Source organism: Chelonoidis abingdonii, chromosome 2, assembly GCF_003597395.2.
Source record: "Chelonoidis abingdonii isolate Lonesome George chromosome 2, CheloAbing_2.0, whole genome shotgun sequence".
NCBI classification, from domain to species: Eukaryota; Metazoa; Chordata; order Testudines; family Testudinidae; genus Chelonoidis; species Chelonoidis abingdonii.
The window spans coordinates 29,848,271-29,873,177 of NC_133770.1; the positions used below are offsets into that span (position 1 = coordinate 29,848,271).

Below are 24,907 nucleotides of genomic sequence, written 5' to 3' on the forward strand. Positions count from 1 at the left end.
TTTGTGCAAGATAAGGCATGTGAGACATCATTAGAAAGGTTACGATTTGCTGAATATGATTATCATTTTTGTATCTCAAGTTACGAATATTGAGTATGTATCTATATTTCAAATGTGTTTACACCTGGAGAACACCCACTACGCAAAAGGCTCTCCGTCTAGATGGCTAGCTGGGAAAGTCCCATTCAATTTAAAGGCCATTAGAGAAAACAACAGGACTTAGAAGAAGCTTATCTCTCATCTGGGAAGTCTTCCTGAGAATGCTACAAACAGCCTCCGAGGCTGCTGTGACACTACAGGGACATTTGACTAGGTCACCAGGTGCTGGACTCCATCTTTGGATGTCAGTATTTTTCCACTGACTGGCATGGGAACCAAGTTTTGAAACAAAGAGATCTCGTCGTATGCAAAAGCTATATAAAACAGGGGAATGACATCGACTGGGTTCTTCACTGACTCCCCACCCAAGAAGGCTCCTGGAAACACCTGAGGAACACAGTCAGAACTGGGGGAAGTGCTGGACCCAGGCTAAAAGGATTTTTAGCCTGTGAATGAAACATCTGGAAATTCCAAGCTGTAAGCAAATTCAGCTTGCCCCTTAAGAATCTGTAGCCTCCTTTGTATCATCACTTAGGGTGAGAATTTGCTATTCATATCCAATCCATGTTGTATATTAAACTGAGTTTACAGTTTTTTTATTTGCTTGGTAATCTGCTTTGATCTGTTTGCTAACCCTTATAATCACTTAAAATTTATCTTTTATAGTTAGTACATTTGTTTTTACTTTGTTTAAAACCAGTGTGTGGGAATTGTAACTCAGGTCAGAAAGTTGTCGCATATTCCTCTCCATGTTGAGGGAGGAGGTGAATTTCATAAGCTTACGCTGTACAGGGTGAGGATCTATATCGGGAGTGTGTCAGTCCAAGAAAGCCTGTATAGGGAGGTCTAACTGTTGGTACTCAGTCAAGATGGGTCAATATGATCACAGCTATCAAAGATGAAGGTAATCAAAGGTGTTTTCAAGAACTTCAGAAGTTCTGTGTAAGATTTAGTCAAAGCTAAGAACTAGCAGGTCTGAAGTTGTCCAGGTTCTGCCTTGCTGTTGAGGGAGGTGGGGGTAAGAGGAACAGAAGGAGGGTCATGGTCGATCTTCCCTTTATGCACTCACACAGGAGCACAGTGCACATGCATGGCCTACTCAAAAAATTCCAGACACACGCACACCTACAGTGGGATCCACATTGACACCTACCTGAAGACTTTTTTTTTCATGTCATCAAAACAGGCTGCACAAAATTCCTGGAGAGCAATCTAAAATTATAGGGGCTGCAGTAATATAAAATGCATTTAGAATAGGAAGAGAGTCGGATTAAAACAAAACAGTATTCATAACATGAATTAATAGTCTGACCCGCTGCAAAAACTATTCCAAATAGGTCCATTCCGTGTCATTACCGAGAATACCAAATCTTTTCCTTTTCTCAGGAGTGTCCCTCTTGTCCCTTTTACTCTAACTCTTTGACCAGGAGGCATATGAGAGAATCTGCCTTTTATCTTAGGTGTCCCATATCATTCCTTCCTTCTTGCTTTGTCCTTCTGGGATGCCACAGTTGTACCTTGATCAGTCCCTCTGTAACCTCCTTCACAAATATATTTACATAAATGTAATCTTGGAGAATATATGACAGTCTCTTATGAAATGTTAATTGTATGTGTCCTGAATCCATTCAGGATTGGATTTGCTGTTTTGAATCGTCAATTTGTGGTTCCTGTTTTTTCTTTATCACTTTGACAACCCAGACTCCTTCTGTAGGGGGATATACATATCGTTATCTTCAGTCCCATCCTTGCATCTTATTTCCAAATAAGGATTTCTTTTCTCCAACAGTCACAGGATCTTTGTTCTCTCTTAGTAACCATATATTTGCATGTTAATTGTCCCAGTAAAAGGTGTTAATCTGAAACTGGCTCATTCTGTCTTTAAAAAATACAGGTTTCATATTTTTGTAATTCTCTCCTGACATTATACTAAACCAAATTATTGAAAATTTAACAACAATAGGTTACAGGAAGTTTCTCCATTTTTCTAATCTCTTTCAGTTAGAAAAATCAGTCTTTTCGCCAGGTGGATATTTCTGAAGGTATAAAAATATGATACCTGTCATTGCTGCAGATAAGTAAATAAATAATTTCTAAATGAGAGTCATTCATAAGAATAATCACCTATCAGGAAATCCTTTAGGTTTATCTTCCATTGTTAAAAAAAAAAATCCCTGTGGAAGAATGAATTTTTAATTACAGACATATAATAAATGTGTCTTCTAGAATCTTGACCAAAGGAGGGCCCATAGTACAAGCTGTACAGAACTGGAACAGACATGGAATCCATTTGTTCCAGTTTCCAACAGTAGCCAACACTAGATGCTTCAAAGACAGGCATAACCACACAATACACTTAATTTTGCAATACTATACAGTGCAGGGAGGGAGCTCTTCCAGACCCAGCAGGTGATCACTTTATGCTTTGTGCACAACCTTTGTAATTTTATGGCAACTGTCTTAACTGTAGATGTTATGCAAGCATTATAAAATATATTGTCATAGAAAAGGAAAGTGAACTTAAAGTTATCCTTCAGGAATCCAACTACTTTAGTCATTCCCTACATAGTCTGTTACCAGCTTAAAGGCTTTCCCCAAGTCAGCACGGAGGACTGAACACATTAAGAGTGAAGCATGTTGCTGAGTATGGCTCTTCTGAGAGCCAAGTCCACTGGAAAGGACATACAATGTCAGTCCTCCTACTGAGAAGAAACTAGTTATTTGCATTTCAAGGACTTTGAAGTATCAGTTTTGCTGATCCCATTCATTATTTAGGTTTTCCATTATAGTAGTATGCACTGGGAAGACACAGTGGAATGGAAATTTCTTCGCCCAAAAACAGAATCTTGTAGTTACTCAACACTGGCTTCTAATCCCAAAGAAATCAAGGCCCTGAGAATTAAGGTCTCTGCTGTATCTGCCTGGATATCCCATTCTCTGAAGTCTAGCTGATCAGGTTACATAAATACTTAATCCAAGGTTTTGGAGCAGAGGGAAACTATCCCATAGTTGGGACCCTCCTTCCAGAGGATGTCGTGGTATCCTCTCATACTGAGGATACCTCTCCAGGGGAGGAAACTCCAGTTATTAGGAAGAGACAGATAATAGTTATGGGAGATTCAATCATTAGAAACATAGATAGCTGGGTTTGTGATGACCGGGAGAACTGCATGGTGACTTGGCTACCTGGTGCAAAGGTTGTGGATCTCTCAAGACATCTAGATAGACTTATATGTAGTGCTGGGGCGGAGTCGGTGGTCATGTAGGTACCAATGACATAGGGAAGGATAGGAACTCTTTGCCAGAGGATGTTGTGAAGGCCAAGACTATAAAAAGGTTCAAAAAAGAACTAGATAAATTCATAGAAGATAGATCCATCAATCGCTATTAGCCGGGATGGGCAGGGATGGTGTCCTTAGCCTCTGTTTGCCAGAAGCTGGAAATGGGCACCAGGGGATGGATCACTTGATGATTACCTGTTCTGTTCATTCCCTCTGGAGCACCTGGCATTGACTACTGTCAGAAGACAGGACACTGGACTAGATGGGCCTTTGGTCTGAACCAGTATGGCCATTCTTATGTTCTTCCTACTTTCAGTCCTTGGATGAAATCCTGAGCCCCCCGAAGTCAATGGGAGTTTTGTCATTTAGTTGAATGGCGGAGGGGCAAGATTTCATCCTCTATTTTCAGTAAAACAAATTAAATTGGAATACAATTTTTCTTCCCTGACTTTTTATAAGTAAGGCAATGTGGGTGACCAGCTACAATGATATGTCCAAAGATTTTTACTCACAACTTGGACCTAACACTGAACAATTAGATCACTCCCACAACATTATCTATTTTATAAAATAGTCATATAAACATGTAATAATTTAAACATTATTTTCCACCAGGGCACAATGGAAATTTGAGTTTACCAGAAATTTCAACCAATTTGGAATGGATTTATTTTTAAAAACATTCAGCACTTAAAGGCCATAGTGGAACACTGTAAGTCGGCAGAGAGCTAGTGTTGACTGGAGAGCCTCCCTGACAAAAAAAAATAAAAAAAAAAACTTCAATCCCTTTTGCTATCTCAAAGAAAAATCAAAAAGGATTCCACATCTCAGTCCCCATTATAATGAACAGTTTGGTCCTGTTCAGAACATTGATTAGTTAGCATTCAGGATCAAAATCAATTCTGATACATAATCCACTAACACATCAGATATTTTGTATAATGCTTGAAGCAGAAGTCACAAGGAGACATCTAACAGATATTTGTAACTTAATTCAGGTGTTTAAATATTTATATTATAATAATGAGGAGCTTGCTTAAGTTGTATAAAGTTTATACTAAAACCTTCTCCAAGGTATTTTTCATATTGCACCATCAGTTTAAAAACAGTTTAAATGTGCCAGATGTTTAAATGAACAACAAATGCTACAAAGGGTAAACAACATGGTTCTATTAAAAACTGTCTTCAACCATGGCACTCAGTGACAGCAATACAATATTTTCTTGGCAAAGCAACTAAGAAAAAATGGCCATAAATTAATATATAGTCTAGTATTCCAATATATTTGTGTAATCATAACATACTTTATATAAACTCTTTCCTGAGATACTTTGGGCAGTTTAATTTTGCTGTATTACTGGATGCATTATCTGTGATAATTCACTTTAAAACACCTGTACAATATTTTTGTGTGTAGGACACTATCAATAACACATAAAAAGTAGTAAATGCGAATATATGTCAATGGAACAGCTCTTATAAATGTTGCACTTTTAACCATGTTACACACACTTTAACATTCGTCTCCTTTGGGAAAAAAAATGAAGTTACACCTAAGAATCTACAAAATGCAAAAAAGTATTTCAGGAATGTTAGGGGTTGCAGTATAAGATAAATGACACCAAGAAAAAGTCGTAATTCTTATTGGCTAGGTATTGTCTTCAAAAGCAATTGGACATGTTGTAATCAGTTCGTAGCATAATAAATATTTCTACTAATCTGTTTTGGAAGAACAAATGTCTTTTAGGGTTTCAAGCTCCTCTATAAGTTTCTTGTTCTGAACTTCTAGCACTGCAACACGACTCTCCAGACATTTTATGTATTCTTTCTTCCGACGTCGACATTCTTTAGCAGCTTCCCTGCAAAAAGCAGAAGTAAAGAGTGCAAACAAAAATGCCATTTGCAGCTATTAGAAAATGCAGATTGAAGAAAGATCAGTATAGTATGGAGACCATGACAGCATTCCAAATTTTGGAACAATTTCCCAAACCAGTCTGAAAACACTAAGCAAAATTGGGTTCACAAGGGTCACAAGTGTCCCTTCCTCAAATTCACATGGCAATCTGTAGAATTGCTTCATCTCATAACTTGATTAAAGTTCATAGTAAACAAGGTCCATGTCAAAGACAGTTATTCTGCTTTATGGCAATAAAGATCTTTGAGGGCCTTGAGTTCCTCAATCAGTGTCTTGTTTTGGTTTTCAAGAACAGCCACACGATTTTCAAGACATTTGACATACTCCTTCTTCTTTCTGCGACATTCTCGAGCAGCTTCCCTAGAACCAACACAAGGCAAATAACTACAGGAACAGCCACAACATGGCAAAGACTGGATAAGTGAAATGACCTGAAATCCCTACAATTCCACAATAAATCAATCATGTGTCACACAAAAAGAAAGCTAAGCAATAATTGTAGACAACTGCACGATTAAACAGCAACTTAAGACAACAGGAACAGCTTGTTAATTAATATAGTTTGCTCAGCTTCTACAGTATGATGAATGAACTTTAACTCACATGAACCGAGACACACACAGTGGGGACAATAATCAGATGTTAATGAACTGCCTTCAACTGCACTGTTATGATTAAATTACTGCCTTCATTTCTGAAAATAGCATTTTTTTGTTCACAGCACATCCCATTTTGATATGCTTATGAAGGCATTTAGGGCATTATATTCTGCAATCGAAAAGTTTAACTCCAAAAATGTTACAGAATTACCTTTCAGAACATTTAATGTAGCAGCACCAGATTAAATGCTAAGTACCAACTTAATGTAACCGTGACCTTATTTTTGCAAAACTATGGGTTACGGTTAGTTATAGTTCCATATGAGTATAACTGTTTTCTTTAAAAAAAACATTCATTTGTACTCATACAATCCTGATTCTTCTTTTTATGCAAAGACGACTACCCATTTCACAAATCTATTCAAAATTCTGTTACATAAAAATTAAGCAGTTTGGGAAGGATTTTCAAAAGCATTTAAGTGAGCTACCACCCAACTTCGTTAGGTATTTAAGCACTTCTGAGAATCCCACCCCTTAATATTTACAGGGATGATATTATAAATTGTCATCATATATTAAGAAAAACGCTTTCCTGTATGCTCTGAAGAAGGGAGTGTGAAACTAGTTCAGAAACTGAAGAGAAAAGAATTAAAAAGAAAAGGAAGCAGTATGAAAACAACAATCCTTATGAGTGATTTAAAATGAACACAGGCAAGAGAGCAACACAGTATCATGAATGCAATGAGAAAGGATGCAGCGATTCAGTAATTTAGAGATTTACATAGGAGTCTATTTCTTCCTGCTAAGTGCGTGCAACTAAGTTCCACTGAGGTTAGCAGCAGGTATGCACATGCGTAGATGAGAAAACAACACCATTATAAAAGTCAAAGTAATGCATGAAGAAAGCAAGGTAGTTTAGCTTATTCTGCGCACCAAAGTACATCCCAAGAAATTAAAAAAACATATCCAAAAATGACCCAGTGCACCAACTGTCACACATAAAGCTACTGAAATCAAAGTTATCCTATGGCAATTTTATTTATTTTTCAAAAACATTTTCCTCCCAGCATATTATATAACAGTCTTCAACAATCATTTCAGAGTACAATAAAAGTTTCTTTTACAGTACACACTGGATAGATACTTCATTACATACCCACCAATTTTAAATGTAGTTCATATTTAAAAAAATACAAACCACAAAAGAGATAATGTAATTTATATTACAGAGAAAATAACTGATTTTAATCACAAAAATATTTTTCATACTGCAGGATTTATATTTTTGATGTATATTTGGCATAAAGGTTTTGAAAATAATGCAGATATTTGAGTTTCAGACAGCAATAATTTTATGCTTCCTTCCAAAGGAGCAAGTGGACAGCAACTGTAACCCACATGCTTTATACTTATGGTTGCCAACCCTCCAAGATTGTCCTGGAGCATCTAGGAATTAAAGATTAATCTTTAACTGAAGATTATGTCATGTGAGGAAATCTCCAGGAATACATCCAATCTAAACTGGCAACCCTATTTACACTGCATCATCTGACCTTGTTTGTCCCAAAGAAGGAGAGAGAAGCAGTGGAGGGGAAACATGGATTTTAGTTAGAATACTATTTCCGCATATATACAGAATGAAGTGCAGGGCAACTTAGTCAGAAGAACCCAGAAATAAGGTGTGGCAGTTACTTAGACATGCTTACTAGCTTTTTCTGAAGTTGTATAGGAAGTTTTCATTGTGGGCAGTCTGCGGGGCCTGATGGGTCCCCATTCTCTGAGAGCCGAGCCAATGAAAGTACACTGGAGAAGAACAGAACTAAGAGATGCATCTGCTAGAGGGCTGGCTCCCAAAACCTGTACCATTCTGGAAACAGGCTATAGATTTCTTTTTCGCTAGCAACTTAGGAAATCTATTCCAAGGGCTGAATGCTTCTAGCCATGGAGATTTCCAGACTGCCTGTCTGCTGACAGGTTTCAAAGTAGCAGCCGTGTTAGCCTGTATCCGCAAAAAGAACAGGAGTACTTGTGGCACCTTAGAGACTTGATTGGACTTTTCCAGTTGGTATGCATATTTCCACCTTTTCATGTTCTCTGTATGTATAAATATCTCCTGTCTGTGTGTTCCATTCTATGCATCCGAAGAAGTGAGCTGTAGCCCACGAAAGTTTATGCTGAAATAAATTTGTTAGTCTCTAAGGTGCCACAAGTACTTCTGTCTGTCTGCTAACAGGGTTCTGAAGTGTTTGAAAGGACTGAGATGCAGCCATTCTTCCCAGGCTCTCAAGAGTCCAGGTTACACACATTACATATCATGACTACACTATATAAAAAACAACAGTTACTCGCCTTCTTGTAACTGTTGTTCTTCTAGATGTGTTGTTCACGTCCATTCCAATCAGGTGTGCACGTGCCCTGTGCACAGTTGCCAGAAATTTTTCCCCCAGCAGTTCCTGTTGGGTCAGCTGTGGAGCCCCTTGGAGTGGTGCCTTCATGGCACTCAATATATGACCTTGCCGACCCGGCCCCTCCTCAGTTCCTTCTTGCCAGCTACTCTGACAGAGTAGGGGATATTGGAATGGACGTGAACATCACATCTCAAAGAACCACAGTTACAAGGTGAGTAACCGTTTTTTCTTCTTCAAGTGCTTGTTCACATCAATTCCAGTCAGGTGACTCCCAAGCTCTACCCTGGAAGTGGGGTCGGAGTCAAGGAATTGCTAATTGGAGTGCCGCTCTGCCAATAGGGATAGCTCAGCGGTTTGAGCATTGGCCTGCTAAACCCAGGGTTGTAAGTTCAATCCTTGAAGGGGCCACTTAGGGATCTGGGGCAAAATCAGTACTTGATCCTGCTTGTGAAGACGGGGCTGGACTAGATAACCTTTCGGGGTCCCTTCCAGTTCTATGAGATAGGCATATTTCCATATATTCATATCCTATGAAAGCTGTATCATCTCTAGTGTGCTGTGTAATGGCATAGTAAGAGGTGAACGTATGCACTGCGGACCAAATAGCTGCCCTGCAGATTTTCCTGGGCCAGAAACACAGCTGACAAGGCCTGTGCCCTTGAGGAATGAGCCTTAAGAGGCGGGTCTGGAACCTTGGCCAGCTCATACATGTGTGGATACAGGCTGTGATCCACGAAGATAATCTGTGAGAGGAGACCAGAAGTCCTTTCATGAGGTCTGCCACTGCCGTGAACAGCTGGTTCGACCTCCTGAGTGACTTTATGCATTCAATGTACAATGCTAATGCCTGCCAAACATCCAATGAGTGCAGCCTTTGCTCTTGGGTACTGTTGTGTGGTTTGGAATAGAAGACAGGTAGAAAAATGTCTTGGCTAGTACGGAATTGTGACTCTACCTTAGGGAGAAAGGCCGAGTGACGTCTGCGTTGTACCCTTGTCTTTGTGGAAGACCATGTAGGGCAATTCGGAGGTAAGGGTCTTTAACTCCGACACCCTCCTGGCTGACTTGATAGTGACCAGGAAGGCTACCTTCCATGACAGGTAGAGAAGGAAGCAAGTCGCCAATGGTTCAAATGGGGGTCCCATTAATCTGGAGAGGATCACGTTAAGGTCCTATGCTGGAACAAGGCTGTCTAAGCCAAGGATATAGCCATTCCAGGCCCTTAAGAAAACATCCTACTATAGCGAATACGGAGCATTCAGACATGCCCAGATGGAAGGCTGAGACAGCAGCAAGCTGTACCTTGATGGATGATGCTGCCCGGCCTTGTTGGTTGAGATGCAGAAGGTAGTCCAGGATCAGTGTATAGATGCCTAAAGTGTAGGAATGTGATGTTGGGCACACCAGCAAGTGAACCTTTTCCACTTGGCTAGATAAGTGGCCCTGATGGATGGTTTTCTGCTGCTGAGTAGGACCTTTTTTACTGGTTCTGAGCACAGGAGCTCCACTGGATTTAGCCATGAAGCTTCCAAGCAATGAGATGGAGGAACCGGAGGTCCTGGTGGTGAAGGTGACCATGGTCCTGCATGATCAGATCAGGGTAGAGTGGTAATACGATGGGAGTATCCACCGACAGCTCCAGAAGCGTGGTGAACCAATGCTGGCAGGGCCACACTGGAGCCAGCAGAATACTGCAGTTCTGTCTGTGGATTTTCAGCAGTATTCTGTGCACATGTGGGAATGGTGGAAAGGGATATATGAAACAATCTCCTCAGGGGAGCAGGAATGCATTTGAGGTCAAACCCAGGCTGTGTTTCTGAAATGAGAAGAACATAGGGCACCTCCTGTTGTTCCCGGTGGCAAACAGATCAACCTGAGGAAACCCCCACTTTTGGAAAATGGAATATATGACATTTGGATGGATGGCCCACTCATGATTGTGAAACGATCTACTGAGGTGGTCCACTAGTTTGTTCTACACACCTGGGATACAGAACACCTCCGGGTGAATGAAGTGGGCTATGGAGAACTCCCATAATTGAAGGGCCTCCCACCATGGAGGTAAGAGCAGGCTCCACCTTGCCTGTTGATGTAAAATATGGCCGTGATGTTGTCCGTCATTACCCGCACTCACATTGGCCTTGAGCCAGGATAGGAAGGTCTGGCATGCTAGCCGTATCGCTTTGAGCTCTCTGATATTGATATGCAGGAAGCGCTTATCCTGCAGTCATAATCCTTGTGTCTGGAGCTCTCCCAGATACACCCCCCAACCCAGCATCTGTTACTAGGGCCAAGGAGGGCTGGGGGCTGTTGAAAGGGACTCCTTTGCAGACTGTGCGAGGGTTGAGCCAACATTGGAGGGACTCGAGTACCAGGTCTGGTACCGTGACCACAGATTCCAGGTTGTCGCGCCCCGGGCAGTATAGAGACATGAGCTATGCTTGAAGTGGTCTGAGCCTCAGTCTAGCATGCCAAACCACGTAAATGTAGGCTGCTATGTGGCTGAGGAGATTCAGGCATCCCCTCGCGGTAGTGGTCAGGTAACACCTGGGGCTTTGGATAATGTCTGTCATGGTCTGAAATCAGGTCTCTGGCAGAAATGCCCTTGCCTGTACCGAGTCCAACACTGCACCAATGAATTCTTGTCTTTGAGTCGGTGACAAGGTTGATTTGTTCAAGTGAACAGGACAGTCAGCCTCTCAAAAGTTGCTCTGACTAGTCGGACTTGAGACTCCACCTGCTCCCTGAGTAGCCAGTCATCAAGGTAGGGATATACCTGAACCAGCCTCCTGAAGAGGAAGGCTGCTACAAATGACATACACTTGGTGAACACTTGAGGGGCTGTTGACAGACCGAAGGGGAGGACCATGAACTGATAGTGTTTGTGGCTGGCTACAAACCACAGAAATCGTCTGTGCGTGGGCCGAATAGTTACGTGAAAGTACGTGTCTGTCATGTTGAGGACAGTGTACCAGTCTGAGACTCCCTTTTGCACTGGGGATTAGGAAATAGTGCAAGTAGAACCCTTTGCCCCTTAGCTCCCGAGGAACCTCCTTCACTGCTCCTATGGCAAGGAGCGATTGCACCTCCTGGATAAGGTGCTGCTCGTGAGAAGGGTCCCAGAAGGACAGGGAAGTGGGGTAGGAGGGAGGGGAGGAGCAGAATTGGAGAAAATATCCCTCTTCTACTGTGTGGAGAACCCAGTGGTCCAGTGTTATTTGGGACCATGCATGGTAGAAGTGGGTAGACAATTCCAAAAGTAGGGTTGAGGATCTGATATACGGTCTGACACATCGTCTCCAGGGACACTTTCAAAAGGCCTGCTTGGAGGCCGAGAAGCTGGACGCTTGGCCCTGTGATAATGAGGCTGGGATGGCTTATGCCTGCCATTCCTACCTTGCCTTCTAGAAAAACCTTGCCTAGGGCGAGGTTGGTAAGGACGTTGAGGGAGTTGAGGTTTAAAATGTTTTCGCTGAGTAGTGGGGGTATGCATCCCCAGCGATTTTATCATCACCCTCGAATCCTTTAGGTTGTGTAGATTGACGTCTGTTTGCTTTGTGAATAATCCTGTACCATCAAAGGGCAGGTCTTGCAGAATCTGTTGGACCTAAGTGGGGTAGGCCTGAAACTTGAAGCCATGAGGTCCTCCTCATGTCTATGCCAGAGGACAAGGTACGCACCACCAAGTCAGTAGCGTTCAGTGAGGCCTGTAAAGAGTTCTGTGCCACTGTCTTGCCTTCCTGCACAATGGCCCCAAACTCATCTCTGGGCTCCAGTGGTATTAGCTCCTTAAATCTGAGCATGGAGTTCCATGAATTAAAATTATATCTGCTCAGGACTGACAGTTGATTAACAATCCTGAGCTGTAGGCTGCCCGTGGAGTAGACCTTTCTATCAAAAAGGTCAAGTTTTTTTTACAGTCCTTGGACTTAGGCAAGGGTCCCTGCTGCCCCTGCCTTCCACGTTCATTAACCACAGACATCACCAAGGAGCAGGGCTGCGGGTGGGAGTATACATACTTGTAACCCTGAAAGGGAATGAAGAATTTGCATTCTACTCCCTTGGCCATTTGGGAGATGGAAGCCGGCATCTGCCACACAGTTTTGGTGTTGTTTTGAATGGTCCTAATGAGTGGAAGCGCTACTCGGGATGGACCTTCTGGGGCCAAAACATCCACCACTGGGTCCTCCTATTCCACCACCTCCTTGGCTTTAAGCCCATGTTGTGCGCCACCCTGCGGAGTAGGTCCTGATGGGCGAGACTATCTATGGGTGGTGGTCCTGAGACCGAAGTTCATGCTATTGTCTCATTCAAGGAAGAGAATGAGGGTGCAGGTGGGGGAACCGTGTCATCCCAGTCCTGTTGGTCCATGGAGACCTGTTGCGTGACCTGCGGTTCTGGGTCGATGATCCCGTTCCACCATACGACCAGAGGTCTGTGTCGGTGAAGGTGCTGTAACCAGAATCCCTTTGACACCTCTGGGTGTGGGATGGCTGGATGAGCCAGTCAGCAGCCTGGGCTTGGATGCCACCAACTGGGAGCCCTTGGACAAGGTACCCTGGGACTGGTGATATGTCCGGGGATCCAAAAAGGCCACTGTGCCAGTCCTTGCAATTGGGACGGCCATGGCATTGTACCCACATCAGGCTGCTGATGTGTCAAGCGGTGCTGGCTCCAGTGTGAGTAGCTAGACCCCATGTCAGATTCTGAGGATGGGGACTGGGATCTAGAAGGCCATGATGGTGCGAGTCGGAGCTGGCCAGGTGAATGGTGCCGGGACCTCGATCTTTATCAAGGGGATTGGTGGCGCAATGATGATCTGCGCTGGGAGTGGGACCTCTGATGATCCAGGGACCAGCACCGGGACTCTGAGTGGCGCCCCCTTTCCAGTGCTGGGGATCGCTGACCTGGCGATGCAGGCAGGCACACCATTGTTCGCTTCCGTGAGGTGGTAGCACCCTTGGTGGTACCAGGGACTTCTTGCAGAGAGTCGGAAACTGCAGTGCTGTCATGGCAGTGAAGTCCCGCGCAGTCTCGAAGATGTCCGGAGTGGATGGCAGCCCCACCTCCTCCACCATGTGGACTGGGGAGTCCAATGGTTCCAAGCTCAACGGTACTCCTTGTGTGTCTGAAGTTCCCGGAGCCAACTCCAACGATCTCAGAGTAGTGTTCCTTTCTGGGATGCGCTCCATTGGCCAAGACTACAGGGGATGGTCTCACAGGAGATCCATCTCTACCCTGCTTGGTGTGCTTCTTTTGCGGTGCTGGAGAGTGGGACTGATGCCAGGCGGTTCCCACAGTCTTAGGCATGGGGGATCGGTGCAGTGCCGCAAGTCTCTGTGCTCAGAGATCTTCTGTGATCCCGATTCTGGTACTGATGCTGGCACACTCCGCACTGAGGAGCTTGGTGTCGGGTCCTGCTGTGCCGAGGCGGGCTGCAGTTTAAGAGCCACCTCCATGAGGAGCTGTTTCAACCTGAAATCCCACTCGAAAACCCTTGCAAATCCTGCACCTATAGGCTTGGTGAGCCTCCTCCAGACACTTTAAACAAGTGTTGTGGAGGTCACCCGTTGGCATGGGCTTATTGCAGGACTTGCAGCGCTTAAATCCCTGGGACCAAGGCATGCCCCGAGGTCCCCAAGGGGAAAGGTTAGGGTGGAGGGGAAACTCCCCAGTCCTAACAGAACTATTAGTAACTAATAAAACTAGAACAACTACTAAGGTAAACTACACTATAAAACTAGGGGAAGCAAGTAGAATTTGCAATCAAGCCACTCGCAGTTCTGACCATCACAGGTGGTAAGAAGGAACTGAGGAGGGAACGGGTCAGCAGGTTCATATATAGAGTGCCATGAAGGCACCACTACAGGGGGCTCCACAGCTGACCTGACAGGACCTGCTGGAGGAAAAATTTCTGGCAACTGTGAACGTGTGCACACCTGATTGGAATGCATGTGAACAAGCACTCAAAGAAAAAAAGGCGAAGTCATCTCTGAATGAAGATCAGAGGGAAATGTGTTTATACATGTATACTAAAGAACAGAACTGTAAGTGTAATGTTGAAATCTTATATTTAGATATATTTAACAGCAACAAAGGGGTGGACGATCGCTGGCACTTTTTGGCTCCTGGAGAAGTGTAGGTAACATAACTATGTGATAGACCCAGGCCAGTTGGGTACAGCAGAGTAATAGACGGCAGATATACTGGCCACTGGATAAGCAGTTTTCTGTTCCGTGACTGACCAGAGCAGGGGCTGCTCCAGGCTAGGGAGAACATATGACTCCAATTAGCCTGCAAAGAGTAGGTGAGGTCGTTAAGCTAATGTGAACACCTGACTCTAATTAAGGCCCTCTGATACTGTAAAAGAGCTCACTCCGATCAGGCCGGGGGAAGGAAAAGGAAGCCAGAGGAAAGGAAGTGTCACTGAAGGGCTGAGTAATAAAGACACCCACAAGCCACTGGAAGGGACCCCTAAGGTAAAGGTGAAGAAGACATTAAGAGAGAGAAGCGGGGGAGCTGTGGGGAAGTGGCCCGGGGAAGTGTAGCAGCTCTGGCGGTGAAAGCAGCTGCTGCTACGAGGGTCCCTGGGCCAGAAGGCGGGCCCAGGTTCCCCCCAAGCCACCACTACAGAAACAGGAAGACAGGTCCCTGTCAGGATGGGAGACTCAACTGTTCTTGAATAAGCCTGTAGGGATAAAAGAGATTGTGGAGGAGTTCTCTCACCAACCTCCTTGCTGGCTTATGATGAAAAGGGCTCAGCAGACTGTAACCCTGGCCCAAGAGAGAGAAGGGCTACGTGGAGGGTCGCAGTGAGCCTCTGAGGCTAGCATAAACCGCCTGGAAGCATGGGACCCATGGAGACAAGGTCAGAGTTCTCCCACAGTAATACGTACACTAGCTGGATACTGCTACAAAATATGACTGGCAATAAAAAAGTTAATGTTGATATTTAAACTGTCATAATTATATTTCAATGTTAAAAGTCCATGGGGATGAGTCAGACAGCTCATGCCTTTGATTTGAGAATTCTTGTTGCAGGCTCTCTGTAGACTCAGGAAGACAACACTGCATTGATTTCTGATCTGTTAACTTTGAAACTGACTTTCACTGTCATGAAGGCTACAAATATTTTTTTCAATGAAAGCTTAGATTTAATAACACAGTTTTGCAGGACAGGGTGTTCCTCATGACTCAGTTAGGTGGCTCATTTTATCTTCACTATCACAGAATATCAGGATTGGAAGGGACCTCAGGAGGTCATCTAGTCCAACCCCCTGCTCAAAGCAGGACCAATCCCCAGACAGTTTTTTGCCCCAGATCCCTAAATGGCCCCCTGAAAGATTGAACTCTCAATCCTGGATTTAGCAGGCCAATGCTCAAACCACAGTTGAAGAAAAGCTGCTTATGATTTAGGCAATTATTGGCCATTATACATCAGTGCTGTGTAGGTACACACTTGCTGGTGACGTGGTTTAACGGCTAGGAATGTTCTGCTCTCCCTCCATCACATCAAGGGCCACATGACCTTAAGAGTAAGAATTTATTATAATACTTTCCTTTGAAGAAGATTAATCGTAGCTGACATTTGCCCTTTGCAGCAGTGACTAATAATTATATTATTGTTACACACTCTTACCTATTTTTCATAAGTCTCAGTTCCCTTTTGCGTGTTGCCTCTTCTGCTAGCTGCTGAGGGCTGTGCAAAGTTCCTGGTGAGGCTGCCATTACCACTCCTTGAGGCAAGGCTGTGGTGGGAGTTCGGATCTGGTAAGTTGGCATGTCTCCAGTGGCAGCTGTATTAAAGAAGAACATTTTTTACTTTATATAAACTTACCTGTCAAAATCTAACTGAAATAGCATACGTCTGTTGATATGTTAACCAGGATCTCTATTACATCAAACATTTCATAGGCTTGTGATGTGATGACACAAAAGCTAACAAATACAACCAAGACTTCTTCTATCTACTTTGTAACACGTTAGTTACACAACACATTTTAAAAGTAGTTCTATGCTTTTAACTTGGAACCAGTCCCTTTCTGATGCTCTCCCTTTGCTTTATTAGTTTCTCTAATTTTTCATTCATTTCTAAGATGTTCTCTTGCTACTTTTATGACAAAAGGCAACCTTTAAAATGTCATTAAATCTGGGTAAGTCAATGTATGTGGCATGTCTGACATTTTAAATTAATATACATTTAAATGTTGAGTGTCTCATACTTAAAAATAAGAGCAAGTTCTTGCTTGTAAATTTTGATATGTTTTCTATATCATTGCAGACCTAAGAGCATAACTTTCCCTCATCACAGCAGATGAATACAGGAGATCAAATTTCAGGTGCTATCACATCATCTCATTAAATTTGGTACTGCATTTCTTTAAAAAAAGTAATTCCAGTACACAAATAATGGGTCAGAGAAATTCAGAAATGGGTTAAAAACAAAAGGTAAAATTCCCCCAATACTCCACTTTTTTGAGGGAGGGAGGGAGAGACACACAGGTTGGGAAGATAAGAGAAGTCAGTTATATGGAGGAAAATATAGAAAAAACTAAATGAATAAATAATTACCCTTCTTATAGCCTTCTTCCACATCTTTTCACACCAGTGGATCTTCTAAAGCAGTACTCAGAAATTGTGAAATGGGAGAAAAATAGATTTAAAATAATAGACTCCTAGGAAGACCACACCAAAAATTCACTGGACATAGGTCACATTCAAGCAAGAGAGGATGGCCTTGTAAGTAAGGCACTGGACAGATTGGCATTCAAGAGATCTGGGCTCAATATTGGTCTCCCTATGTGACCAACGGCAAGTCACTTAGTTCCTGATTTGGTGAGGTACTTAAGCACAAGGATTTTGTTTCAGTTCACTATTTCTAAAATGGAGTAATAATACTTCTGTGGTCTGACACTGTATTTGTCATGTCTATTTAAGTCCTTAGGGCAGGGATTGACTTTCACTGGATGCATCTTCATTAGAAAAAAGGTGTCACCTTAGCCTGAGTTAACGAGCATGAATCAAAAATCCTAGTGAAGACAAGAACATTTGTAATTTTTACTTGAATTTGCAGGTAGCCCTAGACTTTCCCATAGTCTTTAAGATCACCTGTTAACACCTGTGTCAACTACAAAACTGCCTTTTATTTCACCAGGATTTTAACTCATGTCAGCTAATGCAAGATAAAAACACCTTTTTTTCTCTAGTGAACACACTGCCCCATGTATATATGTATAGGGCTCTAGCACAATTGAGCCCTTATCTCTGTTGAGGCCTCTAGAGGATGCTACTGTAATTCAAATAAAGCATGATGATAATGCCTCGATCAGTCAGTATAATGTCTTTTCCTACCTAACAAATAGATGCCAGTGAGTTCTAAAAGCATGATGTTAGAGGAAAACAATTGTTTTGATCCAGCAAAGCTAGCAATCGGATCATTACACCAAAACTCAGACAAAGCCTCAACATTTTTTAGTTCACATCACAGTATATCAGAATGATGAGACTGTGCAGTACAGTAAATCTCTTCAAAGCACTTTACAACACACTGAATTAAATTACATTTGCGCTGTGATTATTTCTATCTGCAAATCATTGTATATAATGTCTCAAAAAATTAGAATTGACCAGAAAGGAAATTGCCATTTTCCTTAAAGACAAGCTGCAAAAAGTGACATAAAGAGTACATGTAAAGTATATCCAGCTATTTTTCTATTCTTTATTATTAATTATTATTATTATTATTTCTTTAGCATCAAGAGTCTTTGGTGCTATACAATGCACAATAATAAATATAGTTCCTGTCCCCAAAGATATCACAGTCTAAAAGGCAGACCCAGAGGATGGGGTACACTGGGAAATCCAGAGGACGGGATGGTTTTATTTGGTTTGTGGGGGTGGGGTGGTTGTGTTTAATTATAAATGGAAAACATGCTTCTTGTGAGATTCACAAAAAAGTGGGTTTTTAAGAGGAACTTGAGCGAAGACAGGATTAGATGTGGAAAGCTGGTATGAGCAGCATTACCTACTACTCCTAAGGTGATATAGAAAAATGCACAGAGCCATGAAGGGAGAAAGGAAATTGTGTATTGAGACTGGAATCACTGTCAGAGTGAAATGGTTAAGAGGAGACACAAGGCAAGGTTTAAGATTTAGGTGCGGATAGAGTTATGAAAAGTTTTGATGGAAAGATTGAGATGTTTTAGAAATGCTGATTGGTATGATTCTAACCTATGTGAAATGTGCCCAGATTCCATAGTGATGGATGCCTTACAGATACCTGCAATAACTAATAAAATAATAATGATCCATTAAACATTGGAAGAGTGGAAGTGGAAAGCCTCAAAATAAAGGAAGTAATTCAGTTTATTATTTATTTTAAACTAATCTGTTTTTGTCTTTCTGGTCCCCCTGAGGTAGAGATTCACCAGCTCCTGCTCTATATGATGCTCCACCATATATTCTATTGGTGACTTCCATGGCAGGTATGATATCACCATCACAGAGAAAGTCAAAGCATCATATTGAATAGGAGTCAGTGAGACTATTTCAACAACCTAAAAGACAAAAGAAATAATACAATCTGATCAATGCAGATGGACCCCTGCAAACATGAGAAACTCTATTGTCTTTAATGGTACTTTATGCAAGTGTAAGAGTTTAGTCTACCATACGAATCAGACCGCAGGGTCTTATTAGAGAGGGAAGAATTACAGCCACAGCGATCTTTCTCTTCCTGAACAAAGTCCCAGAAAAATGTGATTTACAAAAAAAGTATTTGCTCAATTCACTTATCTTAAGGAAATACAGTAATATTCATATGACTTTATAAAGAAACAATGTAGATTGTAAATTCTTTTCACAGACCAAACTCAAATCAAACACTAAGGTCAATGGTACATAAGATTGGGAACCAGGATAGTCCTAATGGCTGACCCATGCTCTCACTGCATTTCCCCAAGCAAGTCACTTTCTCCTTAAGATTAAGCAAAATTAGTTAAGCAAACAGGGTAAAAAGCATTCACTGAAAGCCTTGGGCTGTATCTGAGTTCCGGCACATAATTTACAAAATGACTAAATTACTAAAAAAAATCCTTACCTTGTAAATCAATCTTATCTGGAGAATTTTAGTAAGACCAACATACTAATAAAAATTCCTTTAAAAACAGGCTGTTGAAAAAATATTCTCTTGATGAGCACTAGAGAGCAGGCAGACTCAACTTCTTATGAAGGCTACCCAGGAAAAAGAATGTGACAGGCTATATATCCCTCCCCCTTTGTGAAGCATACCAATAACTACCTTATTAGCAGCATTTTTAACTTCCCCCCATAAGCTTTCTAGTTTGCTCCTGAATAGCTGTTTGTGTGAACACAAGACCCTAAAGAGAAGATACTTACACTTTTGGAGTAATAAAACAAAGTATATGAAATAGCTTTACTCAGCTAAGAGAAGAACGTAGAGACAAGCAGCAAACTAGTTAACATTACAGCTCTGCCGCGTTTGATGAAGCAGAAAGGAACTGACTAAATCACAGCATGACTCGGAGCTGACGTCAATGTGTATCTTGTTTGGAGTTTAACTTTTCCAGTTCCCCACTGCAACATGATTCCAGGAAGTCTAATGACGTCAGCCTTTTGAACTCAGTTAGCTGAGGAACAGACCATTTTAAACAGAGGAGGAAAAAACAAGCAGGCATTACAACACTCAGAACACTACAGCTCTTTCAGATGCATGCTCCCTATTTTCTTTAGCAATGAATAGTAAAGGCTTATTTATATAACTGGAACAGTGCACATCTTTCACTTACAGCTCCACTTTAGTTTTGACAGGCTAAAATAATCTGACATGATAGTTTATTTATTACTAAACCAAAAAGCAACAGACCAGCTGCACATATTATTGTAAAGAGACTACTGCAATGCAACAACAAAGATACACTAAAGAGTGCTATTAAAAATGGTAAATTTACACTAAAATGCTGTATTAGCTAATGGGGAATAAAAATAATTGGCACCAATTTGAGCAACTTTGCACTGTAAAATTAAAGAGGTACTTCAACAAGTTCTAAAAACAGGTTCCACATACTGCTAGCTATGAAATCTTTTCTCGATTTCCAAATAAAGTATAGAAACTGCTATTTTAAAGACCCTGACAAGAGATTCCTACCTGTTTCATCTCCTGTTACAGCCATGATCAGCTTTTGCATATAGGATTCTCCTGTTGCTCTATCACAGCCCAACATGAAATGTTCCAAACTAGCAAGCATGTGCAGGATTACAAGCAGGAACACTGACATCACAATGACCTCACTAGCCTATCTCTGTATTAACGTGCTTTGTCCTGGAACAGCTCACTAAAACTGCAGCCCAAAAAAACTGTTTTTGATGATAAAGCATCCTTTCATATTTCTGTAGCCTAGCTTTGGTTTATTCTAATTTACATACATTCCTAATTTACAGACCACACTCACAGATCTACTTGTAAATCAGACTCAAAGACACATTGACAGCAAAGCCTGATGGAAATTATTTCATAATCTTAGTATTGCCAATTCCAAAATCTTGAGTCAGATCCCTAAAAATAGTTAAATTAGACAAAAAAAAACCAAGAGATTTTTTTAAATAAGTATAAATCATAATTTTTGGTCTGCCTTCTAATTTTTCAACTTTCTGCCCACCGCCAATGTGTGTGACAATTATAGAATTGCCAACTTCTACAAATTTATAGTGAGAAAGGAGATTTTGTTCTCCTGGCTGGAGCTTTTCCTAGAAGACCCAATTGGGACTAGGGCCCCATTGTGCTAGGCACTGTACAAAAACATGGTAAGGCACAGTCTCTGCCCCAAAGAGCCTACAATGAAGTACAAAACACAGTGATGAGTTTGTGATACAGGAACTCAAACTGGGACTCACGAATCTTATATCATATGGGACTACCAAACATCCATTAGATGGGAACAATCCTTGCTGAATGAGGAAGGACTCAAAATCATGACCTACAGGTGAAAGGGTCTGTAGCTCCTCAGCAATGCCCTGAGCCTCCAGTACTCCGTAAGTACAAATGTTATACCTTTGAGAATGAGGCGTCTTTCTGGACCTTGTCCTTGTAGAACACAGTGTAGGGTGGCTCCAAGGTAAGTGCCCTAATCTCAGAGACTCTACAGGCAGATGTTATTGCTAAGACCTTCCATAAGAGGAGAAGGAGGGAACAGGATACCAAAGGTTCGAAGGGGAGCCAGTGAGCCTAGACAGCATGAGATTTAAGTCCCATGGAGGTACTGGGTCCCAGACGTGAGGGTAGAGTTGCTTCAGAACTTTTAGAAATTGGACTGTCATGTCATGAGCGAAGACTGACCTGCCCTGGGACGGGGGATGGGAGGGGAAAATAATGGCCAACTAGACTTGGTAGATGAAAGAGACAGACTTTGGAGTTTGAGATGCAGGAGGTAGTCCAGGATTGACTGCAGCGAGTCCTGTTTGGGCCAAATACCTTGGTCCAACACCCAGTACATGAACTGCTTCTGTTTGGTCAGGTAGGTCACCCTGGTGGAGAGTTTTCTGCTGCCCAACAGGACTTGTTGGACATGGGCTGAGCATTTCTGCTCCTCCATATTTAACCATGCAGCAGACAACCCTATCAGGTGCAGCACTGCCAGGTTGGAGTGCAGTAGACTGCTGTGGCTCTGTGACATCAAGTCCGGCTGAAGCAACAACTGTAGCAGGGCACCCACAAAGAGGTCCAGCAGTGGGCTGAACCAATGCTGGCGTGGCCAAGCCAGCACTCTGAGGATCACCTTTGCCCTGTCTATTTGATTTTCATGAGAACTCTGTGGATTAATGGCACTGGAGGGAAGGCATACGACCACGGGAGCAGAAAGGCGCCTGACAGAGAGCCTCCATCAATCCCCTGAATCAAACATAAAACGTGGCACTTCCTGCTCTGCCTGGATGCAAACAAGTCCACCCAGGGAGTCCCCTGTGTTTGGAAGATGACGCTGATCATCTCCAAGTGGAGTGCCCATTCATGGCGAGACAAGAAGGTCCTGCTGAGGGGAACTGCCAATGTGTTCCTGGCCTCAGGGAGGTGCATGGCTACAAGATGAATGGCATGATGAAAACAGAAGTTCCACCGCTGAAGAACTTCCTGGCAAAGGGCTAACAAGTAAGCTCCGCCTTGTTTGTTGATATAGGACATTGCAGCGGTGTTGTCTGTCAGGATCTAAACCACCCTGTCCCTCAGATGAGACAGGAAAGCTTGGCAGGGCAAATGAACCACTCTGAGCTCTCTGATGTTAATATGGAAGGGGCGACTGTGACTCAACCAACATCCTTGTGTGCTGAGATTGTCCAAGTGGGCTCCCCATCCCAGATCCAAGGCATCGGAGACCAGGGTTACTGACGAGGATCGGGCTGCAAAGGGAACTCCCTCCAGCATCGATATGGGATTTGACCACTATGCGAGTGACGACGGTATGTGGTCCGGTACCCTGACTACGCAGTCTATGTTGTGTCTGTTGGGGAGGTAGACCGACACCAGCAACACCTGTAGGGGCCTGAGATGGAGCCATGTGTGCCAGACCATGTAAGTACAGACTGCCAAGTGGCCCAACAATCTCAGGCACATGTGAGCAGTGGTGAGAGGTTTGGCCCACATGTACAAGATCAAGTCTGTCATGGCTCAGAACCAGGTCTCAGGAAGAAAGGCTCTGGCCTGAGTGGAGTCGAGGACCACCCCAATGAACTCTATCCATTGCGCTGGTATCAGAGTTGATTCTTCTGTATTTATCAAAATACCCAGATCATGACAGATCACCAGATTGACGTTTCTCTGCACCTGACCCCATGATCAACCCTTGATGGGTTGCAGGGTCTTAGGCACATCCAGTACCAGGTGTGGTGTATTTGGTACCAGTATGACCATCAGGTCTTTAGCCACCTGGGCAACCTCGAGTGTTGCAGGCCCCAGTAGGAGCCGGGGTCCCCTACCACTCCTAGGAGTCGAAGGAAGATCCCTGGTTGGGCTAGAGGGTCTGACCACAGCGGCATCCCATTGCAGCTCCATGGTGGATCTGTGGCCTGAATGGCGACCTATGTCCAGAGACCTCTTCCCCTCCTTGGATGGTGCTGAGGAGTTTCTTTTCTGTTGATGCTTTTTGGGCTCTGGTGAAGGGGAATGGTGCCAGGAGGAACCTGGTGCCGGTGGAGTGCTCTGCACTGATGCTCAGGTGCTGGGCACAGAGTCCAATCAGGAAGGCTCCAACACCAGGCGAAGTGCAGCCTCCATGGGGAGGGCTTTCAGGCGGATGATGCACTCTTTCTGGATTCTGGGACAAAAGTTCTTACAAATCCTGCACTTCTCCTTTATATGGGACTCTCCCAAATACTTCAAACAGCTGCTGTGGGGGTCACTAACAGGTATAGACGTGTTGCATGATGAACACAGTTTGAAGCCCAGGGAATGGGGCATGCGTCACTCTGGGGCGAAGTCCCTGCTGGGACTTTAACTACTAAACTAACACCTAACACTTGTCACTTAATGACTAACTAACTATCTGAGAACTATATACAAAGACGACAGTCAATGGGCTGTTAGAAAAACCACTAACACTATTGCGAGGCAAGACAAGGCACTCTGACCAATTGTCACAGGCAGTAAGAAGGAACTGAGAGGGTGCAGGACCAGTGGTGCCTAATATACCGATGCATGAGCACGGCACTCCAGAGAGCGCCACAGCCAGCCCTACGGATACTGCTAAGGCAAAAATCTCCAACGACTGCATGTGGGCATACACACACGTAGAATGGAAACAACATGAGCAAGCACGCGAAGAAGAATTCTTAATTTCATTTTATTTACTCCAATTACACAGCAACTTCTAATCAAACTCAAACTCCACCACTCCACTCTTGGCCTACTATGAAACACTATCTCACAAGGCCTGGACAAAAGTGTACATATGAGCCAGCAATGTCATCATGCTCTTCCCTCATTATCATATTTCCTCTAAAGTACATAAACATTTATTTTCAAATGAGAGTAGCTGCCCTTAGTGAGCAAACCAACCCATTCTTCTCCTAACACTAACTTTCTCAGTTCCTTTTATTAGTAATTCTTCCACTCATTTAACATCACCATAATGTGCACACCAACAAAAAGCACTTTGTGAAAAAATAATTTGTATAAATCTAAAATGTAGTAGATCACAAAATATACCTTGGACAACAACTTGGCTTCCAGGTACAAAAAACTGCTGTGTGCCATCAGGTGTTTGTGCTGCATATTGCACAATGGTAGCACCTGGCTGAGGAGCTCCTGAATTTGTCATTGTTAACGTCTGCAGTCCCTGGACGCCATCAGATGCTGGATTAGAAATCTGGATTGCTCCACCTTGGGCTATGGCAACTGAACGCAAAAAGAAAAAAACAGATTACACAATAGAAACAAATATATACAACATATTTTACTATATTTACCACTTTTGGAAGAAAGTTTTTTTTTCATCAGATAGAGACTTCCAATCATCTCTGTGCTTAAAGAAATTTTCAGAACTAATAACATGGCATGGCATGCTGAATTAATATATTTTTAAAAAACTGTACTAGCCG

At 42.8% G+C, this 24,907-nt stretch overlaps 1 protein-coding gene across 13 annotated transcripts in view; it reads right to left on the bottom strand.

Annotated features, from left to right (window-relative positions):
• Nucleotides 1-4,025: 4,025 nt before the first annotated feature.
• Nucleotides 4,026-24,907, bottom strand: part of CREM (cAMP responsive element modulator) — a 75,477-nt gene continuing 54,595 nt past the window's right edge. For 3 of the 13 annotated variants that reach the window (XM_075062220.1, XM_032795309.2, XM_032795296.2), the window contains 3 exons: nt 24,516-24,704; nt 15,942-16,098; nt 4,026-5,655 (listed from right to left, as the gene is read on the bottom strand). In XM_075062220.1, coding sequence (XP_074918321.1) covers nt 5,511-5,655; nt 15,942-16,098; nt 24,516-24,704 — 491 coding nt within the window. In that variant the 3' untranslated portion in view covers nt 4,026-5,510. The other 10 variants (XM_075062221.1, XM_032795297.2, XM_032795305.2 and 7 more) reach the window with 9 other exon arrangements.